Source organism: Dreissena polymorpha, chromosome 12 (assembly GCF_020536995.1).
Source record: "Dreissena polymorpha isolate Duluth1 chromosome 12, UMN_Dpol_1.0, whole genome shotgun sequence".
NCBI lineage: Eukaryota > Metazoa > Mollusca > Bivalvia > Myida > Dreissenidae > Dreissena > Dreissena polymorpha.
The window spans coordinates 7,787,998-7,803,348 of record NC_068366.1 but is presented as its reverse complement, the minus strand read 5'-3'; the positions used below and the strand labels follow the sequence as shown (position 1 = coordinate 7,803,348).

At 32.5% G+C, this 15,351-nt stretch overlaps 1 protein-coding gene across 9 annotated transcripts in view; it reads right to left on the bottom strand.

Annotated features, from left to right (window-relative positions):
- LOC127853635 (uncharacterized) overlaps positions 1–15,351 on the bottom strand; it is a 56,228-nt gene that overhangs the window by 36,226 nt on the left and 4,651 nt on the right. For 4 of the 9 annotated variants that reach the window (XM_052388308.1, XM_052388315.1, XM_052388316.1 and 1 more), the window contains exons 1-2: positions 4,226–4,523; positions 3,292–3,330 (exon numbers count right to left, since the gene is read on the bottom strand). In XM_052388308.1, the coding sequence (XP_052244268.1) occupies positions 3,292–3,322 (31 nt within the window). In that variant the 5' untranslated portion in view covers positions 3,323–3,330; positions 4,226–4,523. Of the gene's footprint in view, positions 1–3,291; positions 3,331–3,756; positions 3,850–4,225; positions 4,525–11,374; positions 11,418–15,351 lie in introns of those variants that run through there. The other 5 variants (XM_052388313.1, XM_052388317.1, XM_052388311.1 and 2 more) reach the window with 4 other exon arrangements.

Genomic DNA, 15,351 nt, shown 5'->3' with positions numbered 1-15,351 from the left:
ATGAGAAACTGTAACAAAAGTGTGATGGACAAATCTATTAGCCTCGGTGACCTTGATCTTGACCCCAGTGACCTCAAACCTCATAAAAAGGTAGAGGTCCATGCAAGGTGACTACATCCCAAATATGAAAGAGATCGGTAAAGTATTGAATGTGCTATGAGAAACTGTAACAAAAGCAGTTTACTATCCTAAACATCGTTTCTTGAAATAATTTAAAATAAAAGATACATGCTCCTATTTAAAAGTGTAATATCATACCGAGGCCATATCAACAGACATGGCATCATTTCTAGTATCATGACTAAAAGTACTAGTGGAACAAAATGCATCTGCATCTGACTGGGCAAGGGACTGTTGCTTGAACAGAGGATCAATTTTTTTTACATTTAGCAAATGTTTTACTGTTGATTCTTGTGCGATAAGACTTGCTGTAATGAGACATGATGTTGTTTTGACCTTCACCTTCCGGCCGTTCTGGATCGTATGGGTGTTGTTTTTTCCGATGTTTTATTGAGCGTCAAATCGATTAAGGTTACATACGACCGATTCCATTAGAACGCAATAAGCATACATAGTTCAATGTGCGAAAAACTGTCAATTTTCAAATATTAATCAGCGATTTGTTTTCATTTTCTGATGGGGAAAAATTAGTCTTTTTTTTTGGGGGGGGGGGGGGGAATATACTTTTCAGGTGGGGAACTGCCGCCGAAATTCGGCGGCAGATTTGATAGATTTAGAGCCCTGTGATGGTAGGGGTGGTAAAGGTGGTATAGATGGTTGGGTAGGTAAAGGTGGTATAAATGGTTGGGGTACTACAGTTGTTATAGATAGTTGGGGTGGTAGGGATGGTATAGATGGTTGCAGTGGTAAAGGGGGTATAGATGGTTGTGGTGTAAAAGGTGGTATAGATGTTTGAGGTTTTATAGATGGTATAGACGGTTGGGGCAGTAAGGGTGGTATAGAAGGTTGGGGAGGTCGGGTTGGTATAGAATAGATGGTTCGGGTGGTATAGGTGGTATAGGTGGTTGGGGTGGTAACGGTGGTATATATGGCTGGGGAAGTACAGTGGTACAGATGGTTAAGGTGGTAAAGGTGGTGTAGATGGTTGGGGTGGTAAAGTAAGTATAGTTGGTTGGAGTAATAAAGGTGTTATAGATGTTTGGGGTGGTTGGGTTGGTATAGATGGTTGGGATGGTAAACGTGGTAGTAAAACGTGGTTGGGATGGTTTTGGTAGTAAAGTAGGTATATATGGTCCGGATTGTAAAGGTGGTATAGATGGTTGGGATAGTAAAGGTGGTACAGATAGTTGGAGTGTTAAATGTGGTTTAGAAAGTTGGGGTGGTAGGGTTGGTAGAGATGGCTGAGTTGGTAAAGGTGGTATAGATGGTTGGGGTGGTAAGGTTGGTATATATGGTTGAGTTGGTAAAGGTGGTATGGATGTTAGGGGTGGTAGGGTTGGTAAAGATTGTTGGGGTGGTAAAGATGGTATAGATGGTTTGAGTGTAAAGGCACCGTGGTATAGATGGATGGGGTGGAAGGGTTTGTATAGATGCTTGGGGTGATAACGGTGGTTTAGATGGATTGGTATGTATGGTTGGTATAGGTGGTTGGGATAGTAAAGGTGGTAAAGATGGTTGGAATGGTAAAGGTGGTATAGATGGTTAAGGTAGTTAAGGTGGTATAGTTGATTGGGGTAGTAAAGGTGGTATAGAAGGCTGGGTGGTAAAGGTGATAAAGATGGTAAGGTTAGTAAAGTAGGTAAAGATGGGTGGTGTAGTAAAGGTGATATAAATTGTTGGTTGGTAATGGTGGTATAGATTGTTCGGGTAATACATGTGTTATAGATGGTTGGGGTGGTAAAGGTGGTTTAAATGGTTTGGTAAGTAAAGGTTGTAAAGATGGTTTGGGTTTTAAAGGTGGTATAGATGCTTGGGTGGTAGTGGTGGTATATGTGGTTGGGGTGGTAAAGGTGATAAAAAGTAGTAAGGGTGGTAAAGTAGGTAAAGATGGTTGGCGTGGTAAATGTGATATAAATTGTTGGGGTGGTAATAGTGGTATAGAATGTTTGGGTAGTACAGGTGTTATAGATTGTTGGGGTGGTAAAGGTGGTTTAAATGGTTTGGTAGGTAAATGTGGTAAAGATGGTTTGGGTGGTAAAGATGGTAAAGATTGTTTGGGTTTTAAAGGTGGTATAGATGGTTGGGTGGTAGTGGTGGTATATGTGGTCGGGTGGTAAAGGTGATAAAAGTGGTAAGGGTGGTAAAGTAGGTAAAGATGGTTGGCGTGGTAAAGTTGATATAAATTGTTGGGGTGGTAACAGTGGTATAGATTGTTTGGGTAGTACAGGTGTTATAAATGGTTGGGGTGGTAAAGGTGGTTTAAATGGTTTGGTAAGTAAAGGTGGTAAAGATGGTTTGGGTCGTAAAGGTGGTATAGATGGTTGGGTGGTAGTGGTGGTATAGGTGGTGGGGGTGGTAAAGGTGAAAAAAGTGGTAAGGGTGGTAAAGTTGGTAAAGATGGTTGGCGTGGTAAAGGTGGTATAGATGGTTGGGTGGTAGTGGTGGTATAGATGGTTGGGTGGTAAAGGTGGTATAGATGGTTGGGGTAGTTAAGTAGGTATTGGTGGTATACGTGGTATAGATGGTTGCGGTGGTTAAGGTGGTTTAGGTGATTACGATGGTAAAGGCTGCTTGGAAGATGTTGGGGATTATGAAGATGGTAAAGTATACATTGAATGTTTTTCTTACGTATATCATTGTAAATATATAACGACAGAAGCCACAATATTGCCATGTGTTGAAAGACATTTATAGAATAGAGCTTTTTTAATAAGATTCTTTTAAACGACGATGTATATCTGTCTGTCTACGGATAAAATGCATACGTGTATTTTAGGTAGAGAAGACATCAGATAAATTGATAAAATAATTTATTGCAATACTTCGCAAAACTTGCATGTTGGTTAGCTTGTGATTAATTTGGGGAAAACACGTTTAATAAAGACTATAAAAGAAAAACGAGACTTGTATTGGTATATACTTAATATAACATTACTGTGTATCATTCGATTTCCTCGCAACAATGTTTTAACATTCCTTAATTCATTCACTCTAACCACTATTACGCTTTTAGCACGAGACGTAACGATTACTTTGTACAAATTATAAGTATATTCATTCAAGTAAATCAATACGAAACTGCGTTAACCATCGATACGCTATATAATGTTTTAAATCAATATCGCTGTCAATAAGTAATTCAGTCATTATTGGATAAATCACTATACATACCAAGCAATTGACTTCCCAATCCGGTCGGCATTCCGAGCGCTGAAAACAAACACTTGAAATATCGATTAAAATGATTAATTTTAATAACGGATCTTCTCTACATGCGTAAAATGTACAGTCATATTTATACAGACGGAACAGACAGTTTATTTGCGATTCATATGCAGCTCATCGTCAAAACAAAAGCCATAATCTTTATACTGAAGAAGTCAATACACGTAGCCCTTTTTAAACACTACGTCAGCTGCCGCCATTCAAACCTTTTATACAGCATATGAGCAAGATTTATACATTATTTCCACACCGTTTACTTTTAAATATATAAGCTTTTATAAGGCTATTTTGAATAAAACCTGAGCATTCCATAATGACATTCAACTGCATTTAATATACTTTATGCGTGCAACAATTTCAAATGTGGTTTTAACAATACGTGTACCAATAATCGTTATGCAAACTACATACACTAGTGTATATCATTTGTATTTCATCAAATCGGATTAATATTATCTCAAAATACGCAATATTACATATGTCCTTATTATTCGTGTAATTGCGTGTTAACAAGATGCTCTTTACACATTTTCTATTGTGTCATTATTTGGAACGCATTAATTATGTACACACGTAAAACGAAAGTGGAAAAAAATGAAACACAGTCAAAGCAATAAATTGTTTACTGATAAATAATGCGTCATATACATACAGTTTTATATAATTATGTATATTTTGATAGTCAAATCGATCAGTAAATGTAATACATATTCAGAACAAATATGCATGTTGAGCTCATCGTTAGCACACTGTATCTTATACCAAAATGAATAACAGCCAAACGTTGTCATGATACCCACATTTTAACATGAACTAAGTATTTTAAATCGTAAATCTTTTTATTTTATTTACATATTATTATTTTTGTGTTTGAATGTACCTTATATGTGAGTAAATCCTTCTGAATTTAGTAAATAAACATAAGCTGCAAACACGTATACCAGGTTTAAACACGGTGGTTTCCCAAGTCTATTTATAGAATCATGAGGTCAGACATTCCTTGTTTAATGCTTATGTGCAGTAAACAATGTGGTTTATTACTTATTCTAACACGGCACGTCAAATTTCATAATATAAACAAAGAGGAAAATCGTCTAGAGCATATACACTGAAAGCACGCGCTGTAACTGAACAAAACATGCCGATATATTTTCCACCAGCGTAATAATCCAGTTTGGCTGTTATTGAGGGCGGAGATCTGATCGACAGAACAGTCGAAAGTTATTTTTATGGGCGCAACTTCACATAAGATAGTACACAAGAAAAAATAAGATACATTGTATAAATCTTTAGTAAAAACCATGTTAGAATCGAAATAATTCGTGTACGTTATTGTTTGTTGACGAATAACCCACGGGCGGAAGTTTAGATGCGTGGTTTCAAATAACTCGTGCTTCGCATTCGTGATTTAATCCCAACGCATCTAAACACCCGGCCGTGTGTTATTTGACAACAAACTATAAAGAACACGAAATAACGAACACGAAATATTTCTTAAATTTAAAAATATGTTTTATCTATGATGCGATACTCAGTACGTCCATTCAATAAAAAAAATAACCTATACCAGGGACCTATAATTGTTTGTATAGGTCCCTGCCTATACTTATTTAAAACATTATCAAGATTATAATATGTAAAGCTATTCCTGAGCTTTGAATACAGTTAATATCAAGTGTAAAGTGAGATAGAACTGCCTTAGATAACCAACTTCTTAGAAGTACGATTTTGGAGAATTTGGTTGAATACATTCTAAAATAAATAATCATACGCTTCAATACATTCTTACGTAAATAATCATATGCTTGAATACATTCTAAAATAAATAATCATACTCTTGAATACATTCTTACGTAAATAATCATATGCTTGAATACATTAAAATAAATAGTCATACGCTTAAATACATTCTTACGTAAATAATCATACGCTTGAATATATTCTAACGTAAATCATTATACGCTTGAATACATTCTTACGTAAATAATCATACACTTGAATACATTCAAAAATAAATAATCATACGCTTGAATACATTCTTATGTAAATAATCATATGCTTGAATACATTCTTACGTTAGTAATCATACGCTTGAATACATTCTTACGTAAATAATCATACGCTTGAATACATTCTTACGTAAATAATCATAGGCTTGAATACATTCTTATGTTAATAATCATATGCTTGAATACATTCTTACGTAAATAATCATACGTTTGAATACATTCTCACGTAAATAATCATACGCTTGAATACATTCTAACGTAAATAATCATACGCTTAAATACATTCTTATGTTAATAATCATATGCTAGAATACATTCTAACGTAAATAATCATACGCTTGAATACATTCTTATGTAAATAATCATACGCTTGAATACATTCTTACGTTAATAATCATACGCTTCAAAACATTCTTACGTTAATAATCATACGCTTAAATACATTCTTACGTAAATAATCATACGCTTAAATACATTCTTACGTTAATAATCATACGCTTGAATATATTATTACGTTAATAATCATACAATTGAATACATTCTTATGTAAATAATCATACGCTTGAATACATTCTTACGTAAATAATCATATGCTTAAATACATTCTTACGTTAATAATCATACGCTTGAATACATTCTAAAATAAATAATCATACGCTTGAATACATTCTAAAGTAAATAATCATACGCTTGAATACATTCTGACGTAAATAATCATACGCTTGAATACATTCTTACATTAATAATCATACGCGTGAATACATTCTTACGTAAATAATCATACGCTTGAATACATTCTTACGTTAATAATCATACGCTTAAATACATTCTTATGTTAATAATCATATGCTTGAATACATTCTTATGTTAATAATCATATGCTTGAATACATTCTTACGTTAATAATCGTACGCTTGAATACATTCTTATGTAAATAATCATACACTTGAATACATTCTTACGTAAATAATCATACCCTTCAATACATTCTTAGGTTAATAATCATACGCTTGAATACATTCTTACGTAAATAATCATACGCTTGAATACATTCTTACGTAAATAATCATACGCTTGAATACATTCTTACGTAAATAATCATAGGCTTCAATACGATCTCACACAAATAATCATACGCTTGAATACATTCTTACGTAAATAATCATACACTTGAGTACATTCTTACGTTAATAATCATACGCTTAAATACATTCTTACATTGATAATCATACGCTTGAATACATTCTTACGTTAATTATCATATGCTTGAATACATTCTAACGTAAATAATCATACGCTTGAATACATTCTTACGTTAATAATCATATGCTAGAATACATTCTTACGTTAATAATCATATGCTAGAATACATTCTTACATTTATAATCATACGCTTGAATACATTCTTATGTAAATAATCATACGCTTGAATACATTCTTACATTAATAATCATACGCTTCAAAACATTCTTATGTTAATAATCATACGCTTGAATACATTCTTACGTAAATAATCATACGCTTGAATACATTCTTACATTAAAAATCATATGCTTGAATACATTCTTACATAAATAATCATACGCTTGAATACATTCTCACGTAAATAATCATACATTTGAATACATTCTTACGTAAATAATCATACGCTTAAATACATTCTTACGTTAATAATCATACGCTTGAATACATTCTTACGTAAATAATCATACGCTTGAATATATTCTTACGTAAATAATTATACGCTTGAATACATTCTTATGTAAATAATCATATGCTTGAATACATTCTTATGTAAATATTCATATGCTTTAATACATTCTTATGTAAATAATCATACGCTTGAATACATTCTTACGTAAATAATCATACGCTTGAATATATTCTTACGTAAACAATTATACGCTTGAATACATTCTTACATAAAAAATTATAGGAGGTTTCGGGGATTCCGATAATGACGTCACGTTTGCGCATGGTTAAATTTTGGCCGTCAACACTGCGGCCATTTTGCTATTGTTTGCATTTGATGAACCGCATCGTGATAAGGTTACCATAATAATCTCTTCTTGACACATATTCGCGACCCTTTTTAAAAACAACACAATACTCAGATATTGAAATTCTTTCAGAATAAATTGATTTCAATGAAAGAACACAAAATTAATAAGGACGAAAACAAACAACAAGTAGATTGATTTTATTAAATCAACACGAACTGATTCAGAATCCAGTGCTTACTTTTGCCTTCAGAAAATAATAGCGATATTTTTTTTCCTTAAAAAAATCATAGCCAAAACATATGCGGACTTTTTCGCAAAATGGTACTGAAGGCAAAAAGAAAGCAAAAACAATGAATCTCATTTTATATATGTTTTATAAAATGTATATCTATTGGATTTAAGTTAATATATATATATATATATATATATATATATATATATATATATATATATATATATATATATATATATATATATGTATTATTTTATTTATTTATTTATTTATATATATATTTATATATGTATTTATATATATATCCCAAATAACGTTAACATTTTATTGTTATGTAAGCATAACTAATTCTCGAATAATTTACAAATAATTGTATTTACTTATTTATCTAATATATAAGAAATCTCACTCATTCAGTGTTATTTTGCCTTGTTTAAATGTCGAATAAAGGGCAAGCAATATATATATGGTTAAAGAGTTATCGCGCACTTGATTAATGTCGTAAAGATATAATTAAACATATACATTCGTGTATATTTTATTTTATTATGACTATTGAAAGGTTGTCGGTGTTTTTCTGGAGAAACACGGGAAAAGGAAAAACAGGGACGATACATAAGATCGAGAACTAACTTGCGGAAATGGCAATTTAACACACGTATTGTCACAAAACGCAATGTATTAACACGAAACGATCTAATAAATGCTGAAATAAACATAAAATAAATTGGACGTTTTTCTAACGAACGCAGCGCAGTTTTAAATCAGTGTTTATATATTCAATGTTCTGGTCACAATGGACAGTTGTAAGTGTGCGTTATCCAAATTTAAAAATATCCTTCCGTTTCTTAAATGTGCTTTGTTCCGATCACAATAAACACTTGTAAATATGGGTGTGTGTATTTCAAATCTAATGAGGTCCTTCCGCGCCTGAAGCTGCTTTATGTTTGGAACGGAGTGTATCCTATCACTCCTACTCAATTAACAAACATGTACTAGAATCACGAACGTTAAGGCGGCTTTTTAGTTAAATCATCAATGTAAAGATTTTCATTTGTTACTGAACCATTTTAAATTTTGGCCTTACCCTGAGTTGTAAGGGGGGGGGATTTAACCCCACCAACCCGGAATAGTGATCACAATCCAACTCACATACTTCTGAAAACGGAATTTAACGTACCGCCTGGCAATATAAACGATACAATATACAGTGGGTGGGAAGGGAAAGTATGCATACCAAGTTAAAAGTCTCTATATGTTCATTTATGTATTGTATGTATGAACGCATAACTTTTTGAGATGGATGGCATTTTGTATAAAAAAGGTATATATCATAACCACGGCAAAAACAGGGCATTCAAATACGAACCAGTGGGATATGGATATAACATAATTAAACAAGGAATTATATTATGTTAGTGTATATTCTATTTTATGGATGTTTTTTTCCTGAAAATGTGAAGGCAAGTGCAATAGTCAACGCATCTCCTTTAGGGACCTCTTTTAGTTATATTAAGGAGAAAAGGAATCGTGTTAAAACTCTTAGCAAAACTCCTTCTTATTGAACCGAATTGCAATAATGCAGCATATTTAGCATGTCGTAAGTGTTCAAGACGTTTTAAATACTATAATACCATGCATTGTTTATGTGTAAATTGTTTTTGTTGTTTTATATTCAAGTTATAAACGGATTATCTTCAGTACACAAGTGTGCAAATTGTATGTCCTATAAAAAGCTTTGGATTTTTTTAATTTGATCGAGAAGTTACTCATCATCAGTTACAGATCATGCTATGCAGTACACATGTGTTCAAATAAAACGAATGTGTTGGTCCATCTGCATTTATTAAAAATGGATATTGACAGTTGAATATTTATGTTGACCAATTAACAAATGGACAACATGTGTTCCTCTTCCAAACATGGAATATGTTGAAGAAGTTAATGATGTGATCGAACAAGTTTCAAAAATGTTTGGTATGCCATTATTTATTTAAATCTGATCAAGGTTTATCGTTTGAGAAAAAATGCTAAAAGGATTATGAGAACCATTAGGCATTCGTAAAACAAGAACCAAGCCGAATACAAAATAAAATGGTGAAGTTCAACGGATAAACATAGCTATTACTCCATTTGTGTAAGACCTTCGTGATAACTTACGTCAATATGTACCTTTCTACTTGATGGTATACAGGTAAGATGTCATTCAGCTATGATATATAATTGCAATTGTAAGTGACGAAATAAAACATAATTATGACTTGAAACTAATCGTTCACTGCCGGTGATAAAGTTTGGTATTAGAACCTACAAAGAGAGATTGGTCTCAATGGAAAGTTGGTTCAACAGTGGATTTGGCAATATTTGGTCATGTTTAATGTAAGTGATGTTTTAAATCAATATCAGATTAACCACAGACACATCCTAAAAGTGTTCACAATGACAAGGTAAATATGTATTTATATTGGAAACATTAATGTTGCTGTCAATAATATTAACACATCATTGTATGTCATACATTAACATGTCTGCATTGCTGCATAATCACTTGTTCTTTATAATCCATGATTAAATGAATTGATCAATTAACAATATTTTGATAATCACTTTCTCGAAAAATTGTTAAAAGCAATTGAAATAATACACTAGTTGACAGTGTGATGACATAGAAGTGAAGTCTCCTTATTTTCCTTTAAATATGAATTGTTTATTTAATTTAGTATTTGTCTTATATATAACATATTTGATATGTCAGATATGACATTCACTGAATAGTTAAAATGTTGTTATTTCAATTACAATTGACCTTTTTTGAATTGGATGCATTATGTTTTCTTTAATCGGATATTGTAATCAATTAAATTCATACACACATATATAATATCCCACCTTACACGTTTTCATTTACTTAATGATTGATGCAAAGAACCCGAAATGTTTATTGATACACATGACTATTGTTGTTCAAGTTTTATTTAAAGCGAAACTGGTCACGTTGTTGACAGTCATTGATTACACGAAACTGAATATAGCCGTTTTACTGGATACATAAAAAAACGGAATCAATGTTTGAATGTTTCATTACATTGCTTGTTAATTGCAGATAAAGATTATTTAAGAAAGAAACTGTGTGTAGCATTTGTATACATCGATCGAGGCCCTCATAATTAAAACATCTTAGAATGTTAAGTGTAAGACAACCATGTTGTATATCCTCACCTGTAGTTGTATCTCTATTTTTGGACACACACAAACAAAAAAGCCGTATATGAATTGGCTATATTTTGCCAAATAACTGATTAGCTGTAGCTTCTAGTAATAATCTATATAAAGTAAACGGCTTCTCATCGGCTGGCCTACATGTTTGGTTGCTAAGGTATGTTACGCGCGAGATTGTGCTATAAATACTAGTTAGATGGATAATTTTTACATTAGTATTCAAATAGTTTTGATTTTTTCACATAGAATGGACTTCAAACAACATTGTACACTCTTAAACAAGCACACAATTATAAGAGAATCATAACTTTCCAGGAGAAAATGACCTACTTTCAGTGTAGATTCAGTATCATGCGAAGGATCGTCATTATACTTGGTAAAACAAAGCAAATAAATAAAAAGTGGTAAAACTTAAACATTAAACAGTATTACATTATCATACATTTTCAATGGTTATTTAGAGTCCTCATTAAACTCAAAGACCGTTAGGTTGGTTGGGACCGATGAGAGTTAAAATATAATCTCTTGTCATGCAAATATATTTGCTTTAGGCAATGAAAACTTACCCTTTAAACTCGGAGAGGATTTAGACAATTGTGATTGTTAGACAATCAGATTCCGATTGTATAGTTGCCAACTGAAAATGGTGTCGCCATTAAATTTAATTTGAAAACGAAAGAACAAACATGCAAATGACGCTTAAAATGAGCGGTAATATAAATAAGTAAAGAAAAGGTTCGCTTACACACTTCCAAATAAACACAATTTTCGAAACTTCCAATTGCGACCAATGCATATAGGAGAGATCAAAGCTAAGGCATACCCTTTTGCTATTTATAATTGTAAGTATTGTGTTGTAATATGTATCGAGTTCGAATATCCATGCTTGCAATATAAATCGGTTTTCATTATTTCGTTATACAATGCCATGTAGGTATAATATATATGTAAATATAATAGTATTTTCGCAGCTTAGTTTTTATTAACCCAACTATAATAACGATTAATTTCAATATAAATATTATTAACCACTAAAACATTTTGCGGTATTTTCTTGTGCCCGCTTGGTGTGATGTTTACATCATTAATAACGTCATTCATGTCGGCTCGTTTTGTCATTACCGGCTTAGGTAATATACCCGGTGTACGCTTAAAAATACTTCAAAGTACCCGGAGTACGGAACATATATTAAAAAATACACCGGAATATGGCCATGTGCCTTTGAGCACATTTTCCGTAGAAGGGTATATTGTTGTAAGGTTAAACGTAACTGACCCTAACCCTTAAACCACACGGAAACTAGCATCGGGCCCGAAATGGGTTTCCTGTCTTAAACAGTGTACCGACTTTTTACATCATGCGTATCAAACAGTGTATAATCGATGATTTTCTCTGCACGGAGAAACATTGACAACTGTGCATGTAAAATAATCCAGAACACACTCAAATTATGAAACTAACACTGCTATCAAATATTAATGTTGGTTGAAATTAAAAACCGCTAACATGTTTCAATAGGCAACCATTTGTCTATAATAATAATAATAATATAATAATTGTTTATCTGGTAAATTCAGTTTATATAGGTTGGAATACGAATTTTTAGCTATCCGTTAATTACCAAATCGTTAAAATACATGGTGGTCTTTATACTTGGAGATTAAAGATGACGTAGTAAATAGAGGTGAATTGTTGCTGTTATGCTTTTAAATGTAGTCGATAGTTCAAAATGTATCTGTTTTCAATAAATGCTCTTTCCAATACAAACAATATAAATTCATGATCGATTCTTAAAGAGATTCAGTTTATATCTGACCGTCAACATTGCCCATTGCAACACAATGTATATTATTTACAGTTATAACGTGTACACTCTTATATACCTGTTATAGTAATTGATACTATTAAAACGTGTTTGAAAAACAACGCACGATTCAATAACCACTGTATAATCAAATAACAGTAAAAACAAATAACAATAATGACATCTTCGTTTGAATGTGTGAATTATGACACAACATGTATGTTTCTAATGAAATCGAAAGTAATTTATTCGGATTTTACGGGACTTTCCTTTAACGGATAGTTGTTTGAGTTGGTCCGATTCGCTTTTACAAATACTTATTTTTGCTACTGACTTTATCATATGTATTATTATAGTTGAATAATTTACAATGAAAGGAAGATAATGCCCTTCTCAATTGAATTGAGCTTTCTTTGTTGAATAAAACACATCATGATAATCCGTTGATGTTCTCGAGTGAAATCGAATGTAGATTGATACGGAAGTTAAGTACAATTGTCTGGGTTCATCCGTCTTACTTAAGTTGTGTTTCTGGCTACTTTGTAAGATATATAATACGAGTTAAATACTAGACATTACAAGATAGATACGTACCATCTTAATTGAATAAACCCATGTTTGTAAAATATAACAAAATATAGCGTTTTTTATTTACAATAGTTGACGGAACTGTTACGTCAGTTTCGTCTCATGCTTTCATCACTAAATCAAAAGTAGTGCCTATTTCTGAATGTTACTTTCCTCCTCACGTTTAAAAGACATTAAGCGGCCGCTAATTTCCTCGTGTGGCTATTTCCTTTATCATAAGTGTGCCTGCACTATTTTGGGGGATATCATTGGGAACTACGTTACAATATTAACTGTTCGGGTGCGTTTATCGAAGTACTATGCTTGTATCGAAATCTTACGGCCGACAACCTGTTTTCCGAGTGTGCTTGCATTTTGGGCGATTTTGTTAGAAGCTGCATTACACATATGTGGTTTTAAAATGTTGAATGATATATATATTCATTTCACAATCTTAAATAAAGAAAAGGCAGGACAAATGCATACAAAGATTGGACCATACGGGCTTCGGATTTAGTGTAAACTAATCCAATTTGCGGTAGCATTTCGGAAATATTTTAACGCATGACTATAATTTTGTATGTTAGTCCCTTCAGGTTAAACTCACAGTTATTGTACGCGTCTATTTGTACGGTTATATAGACAAACTTTTTATATATTTTATATAATATTTGTATATGATAATGCTTTTACATATTAAGCATTTGTGTCAACACATGGTTAAGTCTTATCAATATAATTGGCATGTCTCCTGAAATCAATAATGTATATACTTGTAATTAAAATGAACTATTTATCATTCAATTATTTTATTGAATGTATTTGGTTTGTCCACACAAAATGGCTTTAAGTAAGGTGTTCTAATTCATTAAGTTTCAAACGCTCGCTAGGTCGAACAAAACACACAGGCGGAATAATAGAACCAATATTTTAGCAGGCTCGGGATCGCTTATCTTGAATATGGGAACATCTCACGGCATCAACGAGTTTAAAGCAGATGTCTGGAGAGAAAACAACGAAGCGTATCACAATTGGATGACAACGACTGATATCAAAGTAATGAAACTACGAATTAAATTGGCACATTGTCCTTAATTACACAGTCCTTTATATGAATTATTCAAGACTGAAATGATTGCAGTTGTAGGTTTTCAAATAACGATGACAATTTGGGTAAACAAACAGTCAGACAATTACTCAATGTATGAGAAGTCGAAAAACAGTTCATTGATTAATTGTAGTCATTACCGGCAACAATTGTTAATGATCCTTGATGCATTTGCTTTCTTACTATTACATGTTAAAATGAGTGAAAGAAAACATATAGTTAATCGGGACAATAGCCGGCTTTAACGTTTAAAAAAAGATGTACATTAGGCTAAGCTCACATAACCTACTGGATAAAGTACACTTCATTACGACATTGTATTTGTGTAATTAAATTTGCCACACCATGAACGAATCTGAAATATGAAGTATTGACAGCATGTATGAAAGGCGATTATTTCCACTGTGATAGGTACCACTGTATATAGAGGTGTGATGATATGTACTTTATTTTGACGCGTGAGCCTAAAGGTAACTTTAGGTGCTGGTGAACAACACACTGTTCGTATGCTCTTATGAGTTACTTATTATTTCGAAATTTGCAGTTTCGTGTTAATTTACAAAACATAAACAAACTTTTTTTTTAACAAAAGAGCATCACATTTTTACTTAAACCTTAAAAGCACCCACATGTTTCGTCCAACACACCACACATACATTTAATAATGATTCGACATTATTGTTTTGAAGTCCGGCTGGCAATTTAAAAAAATATTTCGTCAAACGGAATGTTTGTCGGCCTTTCAAATAATCCAACAATTAAATAATTGACCATGAATTTTACCGGATTGTTCTTGAACTCGACACACTATCTCTATTATCATATAGGTTTGCAGTCATCTTCCTTAACGGATTGGGAAGTGAGCGGAAACAATCAGGACAGACGGGCACAAACAGGAACCTACAGGCGGACGAGCTGATTGACGATTATAGTGATTTATATATAATCAACCCTATTGATTGTTGTGGTATTGCAACATTCAAAATTACAATTGAAATTTAAATGCAATACGTAAATACTTGTCTTGTGTCAATTCCAAGCTTTCTTAATCACAGTAATTCTG